The sequence below is a fragment of the Ctenopharyngodon idella genome, chromosome 9 (assembly GCF_019924925.1).
Source record: "Ctenopharyngodon idella isolate HZGC_01 chromosome 9, HZGC01, whole genome shotgun sequence".
NCBI lineage: Eukaryota > Metazoa > Chordata > Actinopteri > Cypriniformes > Xenocyprididae > Ctenopharyngodon > Ctenopharyngodon idella.
This window is the reverse complement of record NC_067228.1, coordinates 6,493,182-6,511,283: the sequence shown is the minus strand read 5'-3', so window position 1 is coordinate 6,511,283 and position 18,102 is coordinate 6,493,182. Positions and strand designations below refer to the sequence as shown.

The 18,102-nt window shown below is 35.2% G+C and overlaps 2 protein-coding genes and 1 long non-coding RNA gene across 5 annotated transcripts in view; 1 reads left to right on the top strand and 2 right to left on the bottom strand.

The window, feature by feature from the left end:
* Positions 1-1,726, bottom strand: part of vil1 (villin 1) — a 20,635-nt gene extending 18,909 nt beyond the window's left edge. The window contains exon 1 of one of the 2 annotated variants that reach the window (XM_051905410.1): positions 1,558-1,726. The gene's annotated coding sequence lies outside the window, so the exon portion shown is untranslated. The remainder of the gene's footprint in view (positions 1-1,557) is intronic. The other variant, XM_051905409.1, reaches the window with a different exon arrangement.
* LOC127518568 (uncharacterized) overlaps positions 1-3,756 on the top strand; it is a 22,049-nt gene extending 18,293 nt beyond the window's left edge. The window contains exons 3-4 of the long non-coding RNA XR_007931594.1: positions 2,777-2,813; positions 3,196-3,756. This is a non-coding gene — a long non-coding RNA (uncharacterized LOC127518568). The remainder of the gene's footprint in view (positions 1-2,776; positions 2,814-3,195) is intronic.
* Positions 3,341-18,102, bottom strand: itgb2 (integrin, beta 2). Of its 2 annotated transcripts, XM_051905414.1 has the most exons (17): positions 17,895-18,011; positions 16,750-16,791; positions 16,568-16,625; positions 14,328-14,419; positions 11,462-11,666; positions 11,176-11,346; positions 9,918-10,159; positions 9,515-9,670; positions 9,139-9,234; positions 8,763-8,852; positions 8,506-8,640; positions 8,175-8,365; positions 7,183-7,415; positions 6,883-7,099; positions 6,318-6,523; positions 4,395-4,558; positions 3,341-4,270 (listed from the first exon to the last, which is right to left on the bottom strand). In XM_051905414.1, exons 3-17 carry the CDS (start codon positions 16,620-16,622, stop codon positions 4,202-4,204), a joined length of 2,322 nt encoding a protein of 773 aa, XP_051761374.1. In that variant the 5' UTR covers positions 16,623-16,625; positions 16,750-16,791; positions 17,895-18,011; the 3' UTR covers positions 3,341-4,201. The 2 variants fall into 2 exon arrangements, with proteins under 2 accessions (XP_051761374.1, XP_051761373.1); XM_051905413.1 differs by lacking the exon at positions 16,750-16,791 and having other exon boundaries at positions 17,895-18,102.

Sequence of the window (18,102 nt, the reverse complement as noted above, 5' to 3'; positions counted from 1 at the left end):
TGCAGAACAGAAAAGAAGATATTTTGATGATGGTTTTTTTTTTTTTTTTTTGTCCAGGTTAATAATGACATGAGAGTGAGTAAATGATGACAGGATTTTTTTGAGTGAAATACCATTTAAACTAGAGACCTTTCGTGTCATGGACTTTTAATGAAAAGCTAATGCAACAGCTCCTCTTCTAACAGGAATTCCAGAAAAAAACAATTCTCCAACCAAAATAACCCTGATTTGAAGCTTAAATTCAAAGAGTGAGAAAACGCGCTCTAATCTGGACTGGAATGTATTACTGGTTAACTCTTTCGCTTTTGTGGTATTAGATGCAACTAATAACCAGTCAAAAGTCTGGAAACAATTGACTGAATTTATATTTCTCATGATGTTAAAACCCTTTTGACAAAGTCTAATGCTGAAATACTTGCGTTTATATTTGTAATCACATTGCCTACATATCAATTTCTATACAAAACTGTTAGTTAATTTTAAATGGATGTCTTGGAACAGATAGAAAACGAAAAGCTTGTTAACATTACTGTTTAAAAAATAAAGGTTCTTTATTGCCATATCGATGGTTCCATGAAGAACCTTCAACATCCATGGAACCTTTCCATTGCACAAAAGGTTCTTTATAGGGGAAAAAAGTTCTTTAGATTTTTAAAATGTTCCTCACACTAAGAAAACAATGGTTCTTTTAAGAACTAATCACTGAAAGGTTCTTTGGGGTTCTTTAGTTCTTCTATGGCATTGCTGTGAAACCCCCCTTTGGAACCTTTATTTTTAAGAGTTAAATGAAGATACAATAAAATATAGCTTTGATTTGTTTAACATTTTTGGCTGCATAATTCCGTATTTCCATTTATAGTTTTGATATTTTTACTGTAATAATAAAATGTGGAAAATAGTAATAATAAATAACGAGTAGGTGTGTCCAAACGTTTGACTGGTAGTTTATCTTACTACAACTCCAAAGTCCATGCATAGTTACCGAATGAATCAAGTATGCCATGACACTTGGAAAAAAGGTTTAAAAATATATCTGCTGTAATTAAGTCGAATGTTTCTCTAGTTAAAGCCTCTTTGGTCATGGAACTTCCTTGGTGAATCTCAGCAAGTTCTTTCAGTGCATTGATGTTGTCTATAGCATCAATGCAGACAGTTTTTCTGGGTTAGGGCAGCAATGAGCTGGCCAGATCTTTTGAGAGTTAAACAGACCATCAAAAGTGGGTTGGTGATTATTAGTGAGATGTACAGTGGCTCACTGTTAGTCTACCAGTGACCACTCTTTGTTGTGCTGTGCTCAACCCTTTGCAGCCAACAGTAGAGCCTTTGTGAAGGACATTATGAAGGATGGGAAACAGGGCGAATTGAGAACGAAATTGCTTTGCGTTTACTAATTTATGACTTCCCTACATATTACACCATAAAATGGCTGCACAAGCTCTTGCATTAGATAAAGCATGAAGTTTACATTATAAATCATTTAAACTCCCATCAATAGTTGTTCTGTTTTTATAGTTAAAAGTACTATAAAACTATGCATTGCCAGGGAATGTTGCCTACCTTCTTTAGGCAGTGTGTTTCTGTCCTTGATAGCCAAGCGTTGGGCTCCTCTCCTATCTTTTCACTTCCAGATTGTCTCTAGGTGAACTTCAGCCTCCAGAATGCGGCCACTCCCGTCCTTCCTTAAACTCATTAACCAGCCGCTGCTGCCCAGGGAGAGAGCAGCCAGCCACCAATAGTTCAGTTCTAACTCACCCCCTTCTCTTACATAATCCAGGACACATGGCAACATGGTGTTAGTTCAGCTCAATGAACCTGCTTTTGTGATCGTGCTGCAGAGTGAGTTAGGCCCCAGTGGAGGTTGGGCTTCAACCATGCGCTCTCAAATCTAAAAAAAATTTTTACAGGTAAAGGCGGTAGGACGGCATCAAGGCAGGTCCAAATGTTTGCATAACAGCATGTCTACAAAGATGCCTTCATCTAGGGCAGTGGAGATGAATAGTAGAAGTCTGCTACCCAACCTGAGCCTCACCAGACCACTGTACACTCTAAAAATGCTGGGTTGTTTCAACCCAAATTTGGGTCAAATACGGACTAATTAAAAACCGTTCGGTTAAAAATTTTATTTAAAAAATTTAACCCAACAGAAACCCCCCTTTGGAACATTTATTTTTAAGAGTTAAATGAAGATACAATAAAATATAGCTTTGATTTGTTTAACGTTTTTGGCTGCATAATTCCGTATTTCCATTTATAGTTTTGATATTTTTACTGTAATAATAAAATGTGGAAAATAGTAATAATAAATAACGAGTAGGTGTGTCCAAACATTTGACTGGTAGTTTATCTTACTACAACTCCAAAGTCAAATAGTTGGGTTTGTCCATATATGACCCAAATTTGGGTTGAAACAACCCAGGATTTTTAGAGTGATAGGGTTTCTGGTCAGGTTCGGTTCAGATTCAGGTTTATTAATTAAAGAAAAATAGTTATACATATTTAAATGTTTAGTATTAATCATTTTTATTAAATATTAAATAATATTTGTATACACTACCATTCAAGAGTTTGGGGTCGGTAACATTTTTGAAAGAAGTCTCTTATGCTCACCGAGGCTGCATTTATTTGATCAAAAAGGATGTCAGTAAGCAAACATTTGATGGGCCCCACTGACTCTCATAGTATTTTTTTCCATACTATGGAAGTCAATGGGATCCATCAAGTGTTTGCTTACTGACATCCTTCAAAATATCTTATTATCTTATCTTGTGTTTGGCAGAAGTACGAAATTCCTACAGCTTTCGAACAACTTGAGGGTGAGTAAATGACAGAATTTTTATTTTTGATTGAACTATCTCTTGGAAACTGAGATCATTTTTTTCAGGAATCTTTGGTGATAAGAACAGCATTTATTTGAAATAGAAATAATTTGTAACATTATACGTTTCTTTACTGTCACTTTTGATCAATGTAATCAAAAAATGTTTTATTACGTCTTTACAACAATTCTGGATAGATGCTCACAACTGCCTACAATATCCAACTATTCTGTGTAAGAAATGATAAAAATGGCATCTGAGGGACTGTATGCCAATGTTTTCCACTTATGATTCAGTTTTTACTGAGAATTAAGCATTGCAGCCATTAAATATTAAGTTGTTTGTGTCTAAAACCTTTTTTTCCCTTTTCTTTTTTTAGATCAAGAAACATGACATTATGGGACATTGGAAGCCAGTCTGAAGCCATAGGATGTACCTTTTTGATTTATTTTCAATGTTAAAATGCCGTTGTGCCATCAGAGACCCAAATGCATAGCCCAAATTCATAAAAGAACAAGGCAAAGTACAGTTGTAATTTATTTATATTTTAGACATTTACAGAGCCTTTATATACAAACACACATATTCTATATATTCTATATCCTATATATTCTATAACCTAAATTGAATGTTATGAACATTGAAGGACCAATAGGCATGTTACAATGCAAAGCTAAGCAAATGTCTATTATGTTAATAATGTGGAAAGCCAGCGTTCAGTGTTCAGTGCTCATGTTTCATAATGGAGAATATGTGAAATGCAGTACAGAGGCATTGCATAGAGATATCATTAGTTTCCATAGGGATTTGCATCTGGACAGACATTGAAACATACAATATTAAGGTACTGAGAGTTTCTAAAATGTAAATGCTTTTACCAATGCACAACTGTAGAGACAGACATTTTAACGAGGCCTTTGTGAACTGAAATTGCCAAAACCTTTCCAAGAGTCCTCAGAAAACAGTGCCATTGAAGGTTCTTGTTTATCATTAAGCGATACAAAAATATAATGATACATTTATTTATAAATTAATCCCAGATGGAACTTGTTGTAAAAGTAAATTTTGCACTCTTTACTCTTCTGTATTTCCCTGTATACAAAATTTGAAAAAATTGTGACCAATCTTTGTAAATGAGACAAAACAGAAAATAAAAAAGCATGTTAAATATAAACTATGTTAAATATATTTAATGCAGTTAAACATTTAATCTGAATTATTACTAATACAATAAAATCAGTGCACGAATTTTATGAATTTCACATAAAGATTGCAATGGACATTTTAAGCTCTTTCATTTTTTTGCATGATCATGTATCAGACCTATAGATTATTTACCACACATCCACACTGTGCTTCATGCGTTTCAGCACCAACAAGTTTTTTCAAGAATCTCCAGAAAATGTTGGGTTTTGAACTGTGGTCGTAGCATTCTGGAATAATGGGTTGGTACCCTGTGGGAGGAGAGGAAAACAATCTGCTTAATTAAAAAAGTCAACTGTGAATAATGAACAGCTTTTGGCAGTTTGACTGAATATGAAGGGTAGGGGTTTTATGTATAAAGAAAACAGAACTTACAGATGTTTTTTCATGTTTTCTGTCTTTTTCAAATCTCTTCCATTCTCTAAGGTCGCTTGCATATAGAATTGCCTTGACAATGAGGAGGATTAGGAGACCAATCAACGCCACACCTGCCAGAGATCCTCCTACGATGGCTGCTATGTTCGGCCCCACAGGACATTCTAACACAAGAAACATGAAGGTAGAATGCTTTTCTTTTTGCTGTTTCAATTGTGATGCTTGTTTAAAATGGAATATTTGTCCAAAAATGAAAAGTATGTCATTATTTACACACCCTCATATTGTTGCAAACCTCTATACTGTTTCTTATGCTGTCAAACATCATAAAAAGTCTTTTACTACCATATAAACTACTTTTACAGTTTTTACTTGTTTGTCATTATAAACTATTGCTGTATGTAAAATAAATATTAAAGGGTTAGTTCACCCATAAATGAAATTTCTTTCATTAATTACTCACCCTCATGTCGCTCCGAACACGCAAGACCTTCGTTCATCTTCGGAATACAAATTAAGGTATTTTTGCTGAAATTCGAGAGCTATTTGACTCCTCAGTAGACAGCAATTTAACCACCACTTTCAAGGTCCAGAAAGGTACTAAAGATATTGTTAAATAGTCAACGTAACTGCAGTGGTTTAACCTTAATTTTATGAAGCAACAAGAATACTTTTTGTGCACAAAAACTAAACAAAAATAACTTTATTCAACAATATCTTCTCTTCTGTGTCATTCTCCTACGCTTTTTTACTGCCAACGCTTCCAGGTTCTACGTCAGAACGCCGGCTCAGTATTTTTGTTTTGTTTTTGCACACAAAAAGTATTCTCGTCACTTCATAAAATTAAGGTTGAACCACTGCAGTCACGTCGACTATTTTAAAGATGTCTTAAATATTTTTCTGGAACTTGAAAATGGTGGTTAAATTGTTGTCTATTGAGGAGTCGGACAGCTCTCGGATTTCATCAAAATTATCTTAATTTGCATTCCGAAGATGAACGAAGGTCTTACGGGTGTAGAACGACATGAGGGTGAGTAATTAATGACAGAATTTTCATTATTGGGTGAACTAACCTTTTAAAGGTGCAATGTGTAAATTTTAGGAGGATCTATTGACAGAAATGCAATAACTATGTTTTCAGTGGTGTATAAAGACCCTACATAATGAACCGTTATGTTTTTATTAGCTTAGAATGAGCCATTTCTATCTACATACACCGCGGGTCCCCGTTACATGTTAAGTCGGCATTTTGCACCGACATGTTTCTACAGCAGCTCTAAACTGACAAACTGTTCTACAGAGCGTGTTTGCTTGACTGGCAACTCTCTTCTGTCTCAGACGACGACATCTTTGTCCTGTGTTGGCCACCGTAGCTTCTCTATATTGCAATTTGCAACCTCACTGCTAGATGCCGCTAAAATTTACACACTGCACCTTTAAGAGAATAAAGATTCTTCAGAAATTCTTCACATACACATGTTGGGTTGTCATGTTTTATGGTGACATTCCATAGACATAATGGTTTTTATACTGTACAATCCGTATTTTCTATCCCCCTACACTACCCCTACCCCTAAACCTACACATCACAGGAAACTGTGCACATTTTTACTTTCTCACAAAAACTCATTCTGTATGATTTATAAGCCTTTTAAAAAATGGGGATATGGGGTAATGTCCTCATAAGTCACCCTCTCCTTGTAATACCTATGTCATACCCATGTCATTATACAAATTTATGTCTTGATATGTCACAAAAACACACACACACACACACACACACACACACACACACACACACACACACACACACACACACACACAAATCTGCAAGGTTTGGAACAACATGAGGGTGAATAATAAAAGAACCCAATTAACTAGTACATGTTTCAGTATTTCTGGGTATGGTGTCTGTGTCTATACCTCTGTCTTTCAGGACATTGATAAAGTACGTGTCAAATCCAAGCAATTCTGTCATTGTAAATGTCATCCAGCAGCCTTCTTTATCTTTGACTCGACAGTCGCTCGTGACTAATTTTTCAACCGTCGCAAGCTTCAGATGGCCACAGGCTAAAGAGCAGTTCTTTTCAAACGGACCGGTCCCAAAGGCCAGACATTCAACACAACTCCTGCAATAGGTCAGGAATATTTTAATAATTTATAAATACATATAAAAATATAAAACATCTAATTTAATATATAGAATTGTATTTATATTTTATATTATTATATTAAAAATATGTACAACTACAAATACAAATACAACTAAAAAAATAGAAAATTATCAATGGAATAATGGTTCATTGAAATAAATCATCCATATGAACTGATTTACTAAATGAATCAGATTTTTGTAACTAAGCTAGTAGTTTTAGGTAGTAATCCTCTAATTGGGGTTATGAAATTATTAGTAACTAGTATTTTAAGTAATAATTTGTGTATTTATAGGGCGGCTTTGTAAATGTCAAGGTCACACAAGTTTTCTTACCCTGACTGTTGACACGGACGTTGACAAGTAGGACATGTTTTGCAGTAGGGCCCCTTGTATCCTCTCTCACATACACACCGGTTACATTCACATTTACCACGGTTAAAACAAACACTCCCATCTGTCTTGCAAGCCTCATCGGATTTTGCACAGTGACACGCTGTGCCCTCGTAGCCTTGTTCACACTCACATTTACCACATTTGCACTTGCCATGGCCTGTAAAAAGTAAAAACATTACACTTAAGAACTTATTCTAAAAAACAAACTATAAATCACTTAAAAATTTCTACACAAATCACCTGCACACTGTTTATTTTCATATTTTTCACAGTGCTCATCGTCACATTCACAGTGTTCGCCATAGAAATTGCCACCGCCCTCTGTGATATGGCACTGACACCGTCCACAAACACAATCTCCTTTGCCTTCGCATTCGGTCCCGTTGTCCTTCCGGCACTGCGCTTTCAGTGAGGCCTCGTCCTTTTGGCCTAGTTTGCACTCACAGCGCTGTCCTAAGTAACCAGTATTACAACTGTGGATGTGGGGAGGTTGTTAATTTTAGTCATGTGTAATGGATTGTCTGTCACTACAGTCAGTATTTGTGTACTTCAGACAAGGCTAAATAGGTTTGTTGGATGTCAATGTATGCATCCGCATCCCGTCACAGGAACCTAACATAATTGTAACATTCTTAAAAAAAAAAAAAAAAAAAAAAATATATATATATATATATATATATATACAGTCAAACCAAAAATTATTCAAATTATTCATTACAGTCAAACCAAAAATTACTTAGACACTAGATATAATTTTTTATATTTTTTACTAGTGGGTGCAGGACACTATAGTTCATTTATGTAAGTGAGGATAGCAAAATAAAGTAAACTGTGACATATTATACCCAAAAATTCTTCATACAGTGGACTACCAGTAAAATGTATAAAAATTTGGGACCAAAAATGATTCAGACACTTTGACCTTACCATGTTTTGCTTAAGTGCTATCTGACATAATTAAGATTAATTTTTTCTGACACAGTTTAACTCTGAGATCTTGTCATAGTTTATTATCATTTTTTAAACTATATTGAATAAACTGTAATAATGAATGAAATGTTCAAGGTGTCTGAATACATTTTGGTTTTACTGTATATGTAAGAATGTTAGAATTATGTTAGATTCCTGTGATGGATAAGTTTAGGGATAGCTTCCTGTGAACTGTATAGTCACATCCATATACATGCACATATACAGTGTGTATATATATATATAATAAAATGGTCTGTTACCTGCAGCTGCCACAGACGACTGTACCCTGACCCCCACAGTGAGGATGAGGTTTATTGGAATCGTCACATTCACATTTACATCGAGTCTGAACGGTCACTTTCAGTTTTTCATTAAAGCCCAGTGGCCCAATGAGGAAGCTCTGACTGTCCTCAAAGCATTTGTCTGCTGTTACTTTCACAGTAAAAGTCACCTGAAAGGATAAAGGTAATAGTAAGGTTATTTACACAGTGTAAAGTTGTGTATTATTGCATTTGCTAAATCTGCAAAAATGATAAATCAAGATTTAGATCTGCACTCGCGTTAGTCTATCTTTAGGTTGTGTGTACTCACGTTCTGTCCAATGTTCACATTGTCACACTTCCCCCTGTCACTGGGTTTTTCTCCACCTGCACAGTTTGATGTGTATTTCACAGATATGAAGTTCGGGAGGGCATCATGAGCCATGATCACTTCAGAGGTTAAGTTCTGTTCAAACCCCACGAGACATTAATAAAGGCGTTAAACACAGAAAAACTCTCACATCGTAATGTTTTATTTCTTTACTCTTTAAAAAAAGACAAGGATTGATGCAAATCACATGCACTCACATTGTATGCATCCACAATTAGTTTGACAACGTTGCTTGAGTCGTCAGAAAGCACTCCTACTGCAGATTTAGGGATCAGTTTGCTCAGCTCCTATAAGAACATACAACTGTGGTCATGTACACCATTGTACTTCTACTATTAGAAATATTAATGTGGATTGTGCGTAAATGACACAAGGTAAAAAGTGGTGTTATAATTTATTCACTAAACAGAACTACAAAAATAATCACTCTCAGACACTCCCAATCCGCCAGTGGCTGGGCAATGTTTTTAAAGTGCCACAGAGTCACTTGTTTACACTTGTTTGCTAACTTATTATAGCTTTTCCCCCCCAGAAAATATATTTGCTTATTTTAGCTAAGCATGATTTACTTACTGCGTACACAGTTTCCATTTTTTTAGTGACGGCAAAAATTGGTTGTATGTTTTGCTCCTCCAGCTTGCGAGCTATCTGTCCAACAGATGGGTAGTCCTGAAAACATAGATCATATTATAGTTGTGATATTTTCACATATATCAAGGTATTAATACAGTAGCAGTATTACAGTATAATTTATCAATATGACCATGTGTTGTATAATGTCCCTAAAGTTTTACTAATGTAAATGGCTTCAGTGTCTATCCAAATGTACAATTGTAGTTAGTATTTTTATGCTTTTAGTTTTAGTTAGTTAATTATAATCCTGCCTTGGACTTTCTGGTGTAGTTCAAATTTTTTTTTAACATAAATATTCAGAAGTATTAAATCATACCCAGATGTTGCTCATGCTGTACTTATTGCCGACCATCTGACAGGTTTCTTTGTTTGGTTCCAGAATGGCAGCGAGTTTTCCATCCCCTGCCATGTGGAAGCCGTCATCAGTGGCCAGCACCAGCAGCCGAGTGCTGTTTCCCCAACCAATCTCATCCTGTGCACAGGTAACACATTTTGCTTTGTATTTACATACATGAAATAGAACGTCATGCATGAATCAGGCTTCGTATAACCTCTTGCTCCTTTGCATTATATATAATGAAGGTAAACAGGTTTTATGTAAGTATTTCACACAGCATGACATATAATTCACATTCCTTTGTACACAGTGTCTGTTAATATGGTTGCCAAAGTAAATTTCTGCCACTTATGCATGTGGTGTGAAGTGTTCTAAGTCTCACCACACAGACAGCGGCTTGCATGATGGCATCCAGACTTCCCTCTGGAGGGTCCAGGTTTCCAGATATATGCTGCTTGGCTACCATATCTCTAAACTTATTCCCGTCTTTTGTTAGTGAAAGCACATGCTGAAAGCCAAATGCAGGCTGGCATGGTTCATTTTTATCCGCGCATGGCTGTTTGAGCTTCGCTTCATTGGTGTCAGTGTATGGAAGAAGAGTTTTGTCGACAAACGAACCAAATCCTGCATCAGAAAAGTTGGTTAATGAAGCCATTGTCATAACACTCTCACTCTCTCTCTCTCTCTATTTATATATATAAAGGTGCCCTGGCCTGGGGTAAAAGGTGCATTTGATTTTATTTTCTTCTAAACCACTAGATGGCACAAAAACTTGCCGCAGCGCTTTAAGTAGCAAATGAGAATCACTAAAGTTATAGAGTATATTTTGAGACACAGGTCTTGTTAATGTCTTTCGGTTTTGTTTAAGGTAATTAAAGCAACAGTTTTTTCACAGAAGAATATGTAAAAGTATGGAATTTGTGGTAAAAGGCACCCCTGCTGTTGGGGCAAAAGGCACAATAATTAACATGATAATAAATAGCTGGCTGACTTTTTCATTTGTTGACATTACATGGTTAGATTCAGATGGTAAATATCATCATATTAAGTTGGGTGTCCACCTTAGAAATAATCACCATATTTATAATGAAACCATCATATATATCAAAAAATATTTATCATATATCAAAAATAAAAAATATTAATGATATCATATAAAATATTATTTATTGTTACTACAGTAAGGCTATATTAAATTATTATGGGATCTTCTTCAATGCTTTCAGAATCTTTACTTTTTAAAATAAGTTTGTTTCTGTATTTTTAAAACATTTTTATATTAACATATTTTAATGACAGTATATTTATTGAACAAAAATGAATTATTTTATTTATCAAAATAAACTAGTACAAACTTTGCTAAAGTGATTCTTTTGAACAAGTATTAACTTAGACATTATTAAAAATATATTATTTAGCTGAAGTATTTGTACTTTGTGCTTTTTGCCCCATGCCACCTTTTACATTTATAAGATTTTTAAACAAAACAAACCACTTTTATGATTTATTTTTACACAAAGTCTGTTGCTGCATCAATGTTCAATACAAACATATATAATTTTTCTGCAATCATACACAATGGGAGTAGTGAAATGCACATTTTTCTTTAGCCCTGTTGTACCCTATAGATATATGCTTACCTATTCTGGCATTGCCAGTAATTTTATTGAGCTCTTTAAGTAAATCATTTCCCAGGTTTTTCACATTTTCCAAATCGTCTTTCATAGAGTAGGAGAGATCCATTAGGTAGTAAAGATCTATGGGATAGCCTTCTGCCCTTTTAAAATATAGCTGAAATTCATGGGGCATCCCTGAGAAAACAACACAATTAGTCACCTCTATTCTTTGAAAGTCAGGATCAAACTTACATTAAGCATATAAGTCATTGTTTTGATCTATACAATAGTTTGTAAGGATATAACATACCTGGTCTAAGATCTAGATGTATTTCTTGTGGTTGGATTTGCACTGGATTTTGACCAGTATTCTGACCAGTATTCAGGGGCCTGTTTGAATCATACTGAATATTGTTTTTAGGATTGATTATGCTCTTGACGGGACATCCTCTTTCTTTAAGCACGGCAACAGTGTCACAACGTGCTGCTTCCTGCTCCCCAGTCTTGGTGAAATTCTGTGGTTTAAATAAGACAAACAGCAGGATTGGAAGGAGATGCAATGTGGAATTCAGTAGGTTTTTAATTGAAAAGGCTGTTGAGAACCAACACTGGATAACCAATGTTAAAGATTAAATAGCTGACCATCTGAAATATATTGCACAAAATTTGAATGCATTTAAATGTTGCTGGCTCCAATTAGATTGTCCGACAGCGATAAAACTTTGAGAGTTTGTGTTTTTATCATTTAATAAACAGGAAAAAAATGCAGTGACGCCAAACTCCCTCGTGGAAAAAGAACGCTGTCGTGTTTACAACTGTGACAATAAGCGCGTATCAAGATCAACTAAATGTTTCAAAAGTTTCAAAATTATGTGAAGTTTGCGGCTCCATTGTTGCAGTAAACTTGCACAACGTTATTGAATTAATAATTTATTCGATGCATGCCGGTCTGTTATTGTTAGGACATCGACTTTACATTTTCACGCCCCTAAACATGACGCGGAAAAAAAACGAACTGTGATTGGTTGCATGTAGTGTTGTCAGGGTACCAAAATTCCAGTAGTCGGTACCAATACCATAAAAATTTTATGGTTCTCGGTACCAATTTCGGTACCACAGCAAAATCTGTTGGAACTATTTTACAATTTTATATTGCCTATTTTAAAAACATATTAAATATGGTAATCGTACATATAAATATTTGGAGCGTGTGTGTGTATATATACCTCAATGAAATAAATTTTGAAATATAAAAAAATAAATAAATGCTCAAACATCCATTTTGTAACAGACATGCGTGTTTATCTTAGCTATTTCTTCAATGAAACGACACACTGCAGCCTGTAAAACTATGAAATAAATATCGGTAAATAATGGTAACCTAAATAATAAGAAAGTTAAATATTATTTAAAAAAAAAAACATTTTTTTATTTCTACACAAAGATGCGTCATATAGCCTACTGCTCTGCTCTTTTAGAGGGATGTGGGACACGAGCAGGAAAGAGGTCATTTCTCTTTAATAATATCTTAATGTCATCTCCTAATGTTACAAGGAACTGACACTTGTTGTAAAAGGTCTGAAGAGCGAGTTTTATCTTCACACATTCAGGCTATATTTGATTTAGCGCTGCCAGGGAAAGCGAAAGTAAAAATTACCAGCGTGTGTGAAAAGCGCTATACAAATAAACTTGACTTATGAAGTCTAATAACAAGCACAAACTGTGTTAAATAGAAACTGACGTGCAAGCAAAAAGGTTTCTGTCCTACGGTGTTTTTTCTACTTTACCACAGTAAAGAATGCGAATAGCCTATAATAGGCCTAAAAGCGAACGAAAGAAAGAAACGTTATAATCCCCTGCGTGAGTGAAGATTTGGGAAAAGAAACAGAGATTCCATGTTCAGTGGAATAACTAATGGAATATTGTTAAATTCTCTGCTAATCGGAAGACCAGATCGTGATTCGCAAAACAGAATACAAAGCTTAAATGTATGGACTCACCTACCTCTCTCATTCGGCATGAACCAAAATGTTTCCATGGCTGCGATGTCACATTTAATTGCTAACCTATTATTTCTTTTGTAAACAAAGCTTTGTGCTTCACTCGTGTCATATTCAAGTAAATACTGGCACAGCCCTATCAGTGGGTACCGAATATACCCGGATTGTCGGTACTACCGGTACTACAGAAATGCCGGTATCGTGACATTTTTAAAATTTCAGTACCGACTTGGTACCGAAGTACCGGTACTTTTGACAACACTAGTTGCATGGCATGTCAGTCAAACGTCCTCTTGGGCGGTCCTTGGCCAATGAAAGCTGCGATAGAGTCCAGACCTTCTGCCGTCAGTCTGAAGGTCTGGCTATGCGAGACTATACTTTATTTGACTCGTACGAGTACACAGGCGTTCGACGCGTGCTCCATTTTGAGCAATCTCTCGCCACGAGTTACAACCCATCTTTGTATCTTTCGTGCTAGAGTTGTACAAATTAGAGTATTTTCTAACCTCTTCACACAATCTCTTGTCTATGTAGGCCTCCATCGTCGCTGGAACCTGCATGCGTTCCGGTCTGTTCTGTTTATGCAGTTTTTCTTTGACTACCTTGTGAATCGACGCCCCCAGGGCACTGTTGGCACCTTGTGGATAAACTAATTGCTGCAAAAAAAATTAAATGCGCATGTGCGACATGCACATACAAGTACACGCCGATACAAAAATCCGGCGGTGCACATACAGTATGTGCGTACACGTCTGATGACGAAATTCGCATCACGCGCGCTGTTTTAGGGGTTTGATAATGCACTTATCCATTTGGTTGCGAGTGCAGTGCACTTGAAGAGAGTCCGCCCATACGCTCTTTTGATTGGCTGTGATTTTTGATTGATATTGTCCAACTCGAGTTGAGTCTGGTTTGAACAGATAAATTGCTTGCCGCTGGAATCTTATCGCATCTCATCTGGATTGGACACTGTGTTAGGCTGATTAAATTTGCAATTTCTGCCAAAGGCCAACACAAGAAAAAGAATATTTCCATACTCTGGAAATATTCTGGAAATAAGGCCATACTCTGCCATATAAACGCCGCACCTGATTAGCATGATTAGTATTAATACTTTTGGACTGAGTCAGTTATTTTCTGAAGGGCAATTAAATTGAACCGTAAAGCAGGGCTTACCAAGTCTTTACACCAGGCACAGCCGGGTCCGGATTTGATACAGTCTGCACATGTGTATACTGAAGCTTTTAAGCATTGCTCCTGAGTGTAGACTGCAACAAACAGTTTGAACTACAGTTATGTATTTAAACACATTGTTTGCATGATTCAGCATCCTGGATATTTGATCTGTTGTGACTGATGTAGTTAAAAGACACAAAATCCATTTATTTGTGAGACACATGCTTTGTTCCAAAACCTGGTGTAGGCAGCATTTTATAGCATTTGACTGAAGACTTTTCCAAAAGGTATGCGGCATTGTTAAACTTCTATGACACCTTCAATTTCTAAAGACAAACTTCAATAAGTACACTATCGTTCAAAAGTTTGTGGATGGTACAATTTTTTTAATTTTTTTAAAAAGGTTTTAAATAAATGCAGTAAAAAACAGAAATATTGTGAAATATTATTACAGTTGAACTGTTTTCTATTTTTATATATTATAAAATGTAACTTATTCCTGTGATGGCAAAGCAGCCATTACTCCAGTCTTCAGTGTCACGTGATCCTTCAGAAATCTAATGCTAATTTGGTGCTCAAGAAACATTTCTTATTATTATCAATGTTGAAAACAGCTGTGCTGCTTTATATTTTTGTGGAAACTGATTCTTTTTTCAGGATTCTAAGATTAATAGAAAGTACAGCACTTACTCGAAATAGAAATATTTTAACATTTTAAATTTCTTTAGTCACTTTTGATCATTTTAATGTGTCCTTGCTAAATAAAGTATTGTATCTTTTTAAAAAAATCTTACTGACCCCAAACTTTTAATGCCAAACTATAGAGATCAATTGTGAGATGAAAGTCTTGTTCTCTGCAGCTCACTAGGTTTTGGAACAGAGGCACAATTCTTTAAATGAGGCCTAGATAGACAGCTGTGTCCAAATCTGAAGTTAGCTGCCCTGTGCTCTCCTGAAATGGTTTTTAGACTGGCTTCCAACGCACCATAACATCAGACACCATTTTTGTTTTTGTATGAACTGCAGGCACAGGATTATGTATGGAAACTTGTTTCCACCACTAAATAAAAAAATAAAAAGGTAATTGTGGCTTTTTATCTCACAATTCTGACTTTATTTCTCAGAATTGCAAGGTTTAAATTGCAATTGTAATCTATAGAGTCAGAATTGCGTGTTATAAAGTCAGATTTTTTTTCTCGCAATTGCAAGTTTTTATCACGCAGTTCTGACTTTATAACCTGGTTTCACAGACAGGGCTTAGACTAAGCCAGAATTAGGCCTTAGTTCAATTAGGGCATCTAAGTAACTTTTATGAACATGCCCTATAAAAAACATTACTGGTGTGCATCTTGAGACAAAACAATGGCACTGACATATTTTTAGATATGTCAGGGCAAGTTACTCTGTTAAAACAGCTCAAACATGCATTTTAGTCTAAGACTAGCTTAAGCCTTGTCTGTGAAAGCGGGGGTATATCTCACAATTCTGACTTTTTTTTTCTTCTCAGAATTGCGAGATATAAACTCACAGTTGCAAGTTATAAAAGTCAGAATTGCATGATATAAACTTGCAGTTACGTCTTATAAAGTCGGATTTGCATGATATAAACTTGCAATTGCTTGATATACAGTCAGAATTGTGAGTTATAAACACAATTGTGAGTTATAAAGTCAGAGTTGTGAGTTATAAAGTCAGAATTGCGAGATATAAAGTCAGAATTGCGTGACAAAGTCAGAATTGTGAAATATAAACTCGTAATTCTGAGAAAAAACGTCTTACTCAGAACGTTTTAACATGCAATTGCGAGTTTAAATCTCACAATTCTGACTTTATATCATGCAATTCTGACTTTATAACTCACAATTCTGACGTTATAATTCACAATTCTGACTTTATATCACGCAATTCTGACTTTATAATTCACAATTCTGACTTTATATCACACAATTCTGACTTTATAGCTCTCAATTGTGTTTATATCTCAGTTCTGAGAAAAAAGTCAGAATTGTAAGATGTAAACTCACAATTGCGAGAAAAAAAGTCAGAATTGTGAGATAAAAAGTTGCAATTACCTTTTTTATTTTCTTATTCCATAATTATGGGATAATATAGGCAGCAAAAGAGGCCTCACAAACATTGGCATAATGATTTCCCACCTCCTAATACTACTTTTCAGGTTTCAAACACAGCTGTGAATCCAGTTTAAGGACATTTGCACAAGGTGTATTTCATGTACCTACCCTGTCTTCCCACCAACAACAGAAGAAGTCCCCTCAGACACACTGACTGAAGCATTTCCTAATGTAAAACAGCATTCTTTATCATCATAGTTCCTTATTTTCAGCATCTCAAACAACTACTGAAAACTATTGACATGAAAAATGAAATTGCGGTTGCTCTCTGTTTTAAATTGCAAATAAACCTTTTCAGTTCCTGAGCAGTTTTGCAGAAGCTGTGCAAGGTGCTGCAAAGAAAAAGTGTGAACTTGAAAAAAAGCAGGTGATGTTTTTAGCAGAAGCCAATATAATGTGCGGCTGACACATCTCAGAAGTAGATGATAAAAATGGTCTATAAACTGCCATAGATGGTCGAGTGATCTGTGTGCTTGCCATTTATTGGTACATCATAGTTTTATCACCCAATGAAACATGCTTTCCACACAGAGAGCTGTATGTAAATTTAGATTCTATAGTGAGATGTAAGTGTTCTTTCCGTGCAGTGACCTAAACGGATATTTGAAATTTGAATACGGATATTTGAAATATTTGAAAATGAAAATTTTTCCATCATTTTCTAACCCTCATATTAAGTCAAACCTGCATGACTTTGTTTCTTCCGTGAAACAAAAGAGAAGGTGTTAGGCAGAATGGCTTTCTGATTTCCATAAAATGGATGTTTTGATGTATACTGTCAAGTTCAAAAACATATCATGCATACTGTACAACTTTGTACTACTCATTTTTTGAGCTTGACTGTATAAATAACCATCCATTTTGTTTTACAATAAAAAGCAGCTTGGTGATTTTATTAACAAAATGATTCTTATTTTGTTTTACACAGAAGTAAGAAAAAAATAATATGCTGGTACGACATGACAGAATATTCATTTTTGGTTAACTATTCCTTTAATATATTGTCTTAATTTATGATGTGATTATTTCTGTCTTCAACTTCTACCAGATTCCTTCACGAATTCAGTAAATGCAGTTGATATAGCCATTATATAGTATTTTAGGGAAATTCTCCTTACTGTGTAAAGTGATAAAATGTAAGTCCATTTAAATTAGACTGTAAATTTCTGAGATCTATATAAACCCAAATGTCACACTTTTAAATAACAATGATGTTGTAAAATCAACATCATGATAATATACTTAGTCTGAGTGGATTAGTGAACTAACGGTTACGCATATAGAAATATGGAGCTGCTCTTTAAAGCTGCAGTAACTGTTGTCAAAAAAAAACTGATAAGAATAAGAATTATAACAAAATTATATAGTCATGCACATTCTTTTTTTAAAACCAAAATAACCATAAAAAAACAAGTATTTAACAAGCCTTACTTACTCTTTATTGAAATGCAACGCCCAACCGTCATAAGTGGCTATGAGAAGTTTGATTTCCTCAAACCGAAGGCAGTTGCTTCAGAACTGAGAAAGTTAGCAAACTTCTGCACACATGACAGGAAAGCAGAGAGGATGTACATGATGTAAGTCCTGCGAAAAATAATGGGCGTTGGGGCAATGGGGAGCTGAGATAATGCAAATCAAAACCA

Coding starts and splice junctions, on each gene's coding strand:
- itgb2 (XM_051905413.1), bottom strand. CDS start 16,622: ATGCTTCAGTCAGTGTGTCTGAGGGGACTTCTTCTGTTGTTGGTGGGA. Junction 8,366..8,505: donor ATGTGAACATTGGACAGAAC/GTGAGTACACAC, acceptor TTATCCTTTCAG/GTGACTTTTACTGTGAAAGT. Junction 4,559..6,317: donor CAATGTCCTGAAAGACAGAG/GTATAGACACAG, acceptor TTCTTGTGTTAG/AATGTCCTGTGGGGCCGAAC.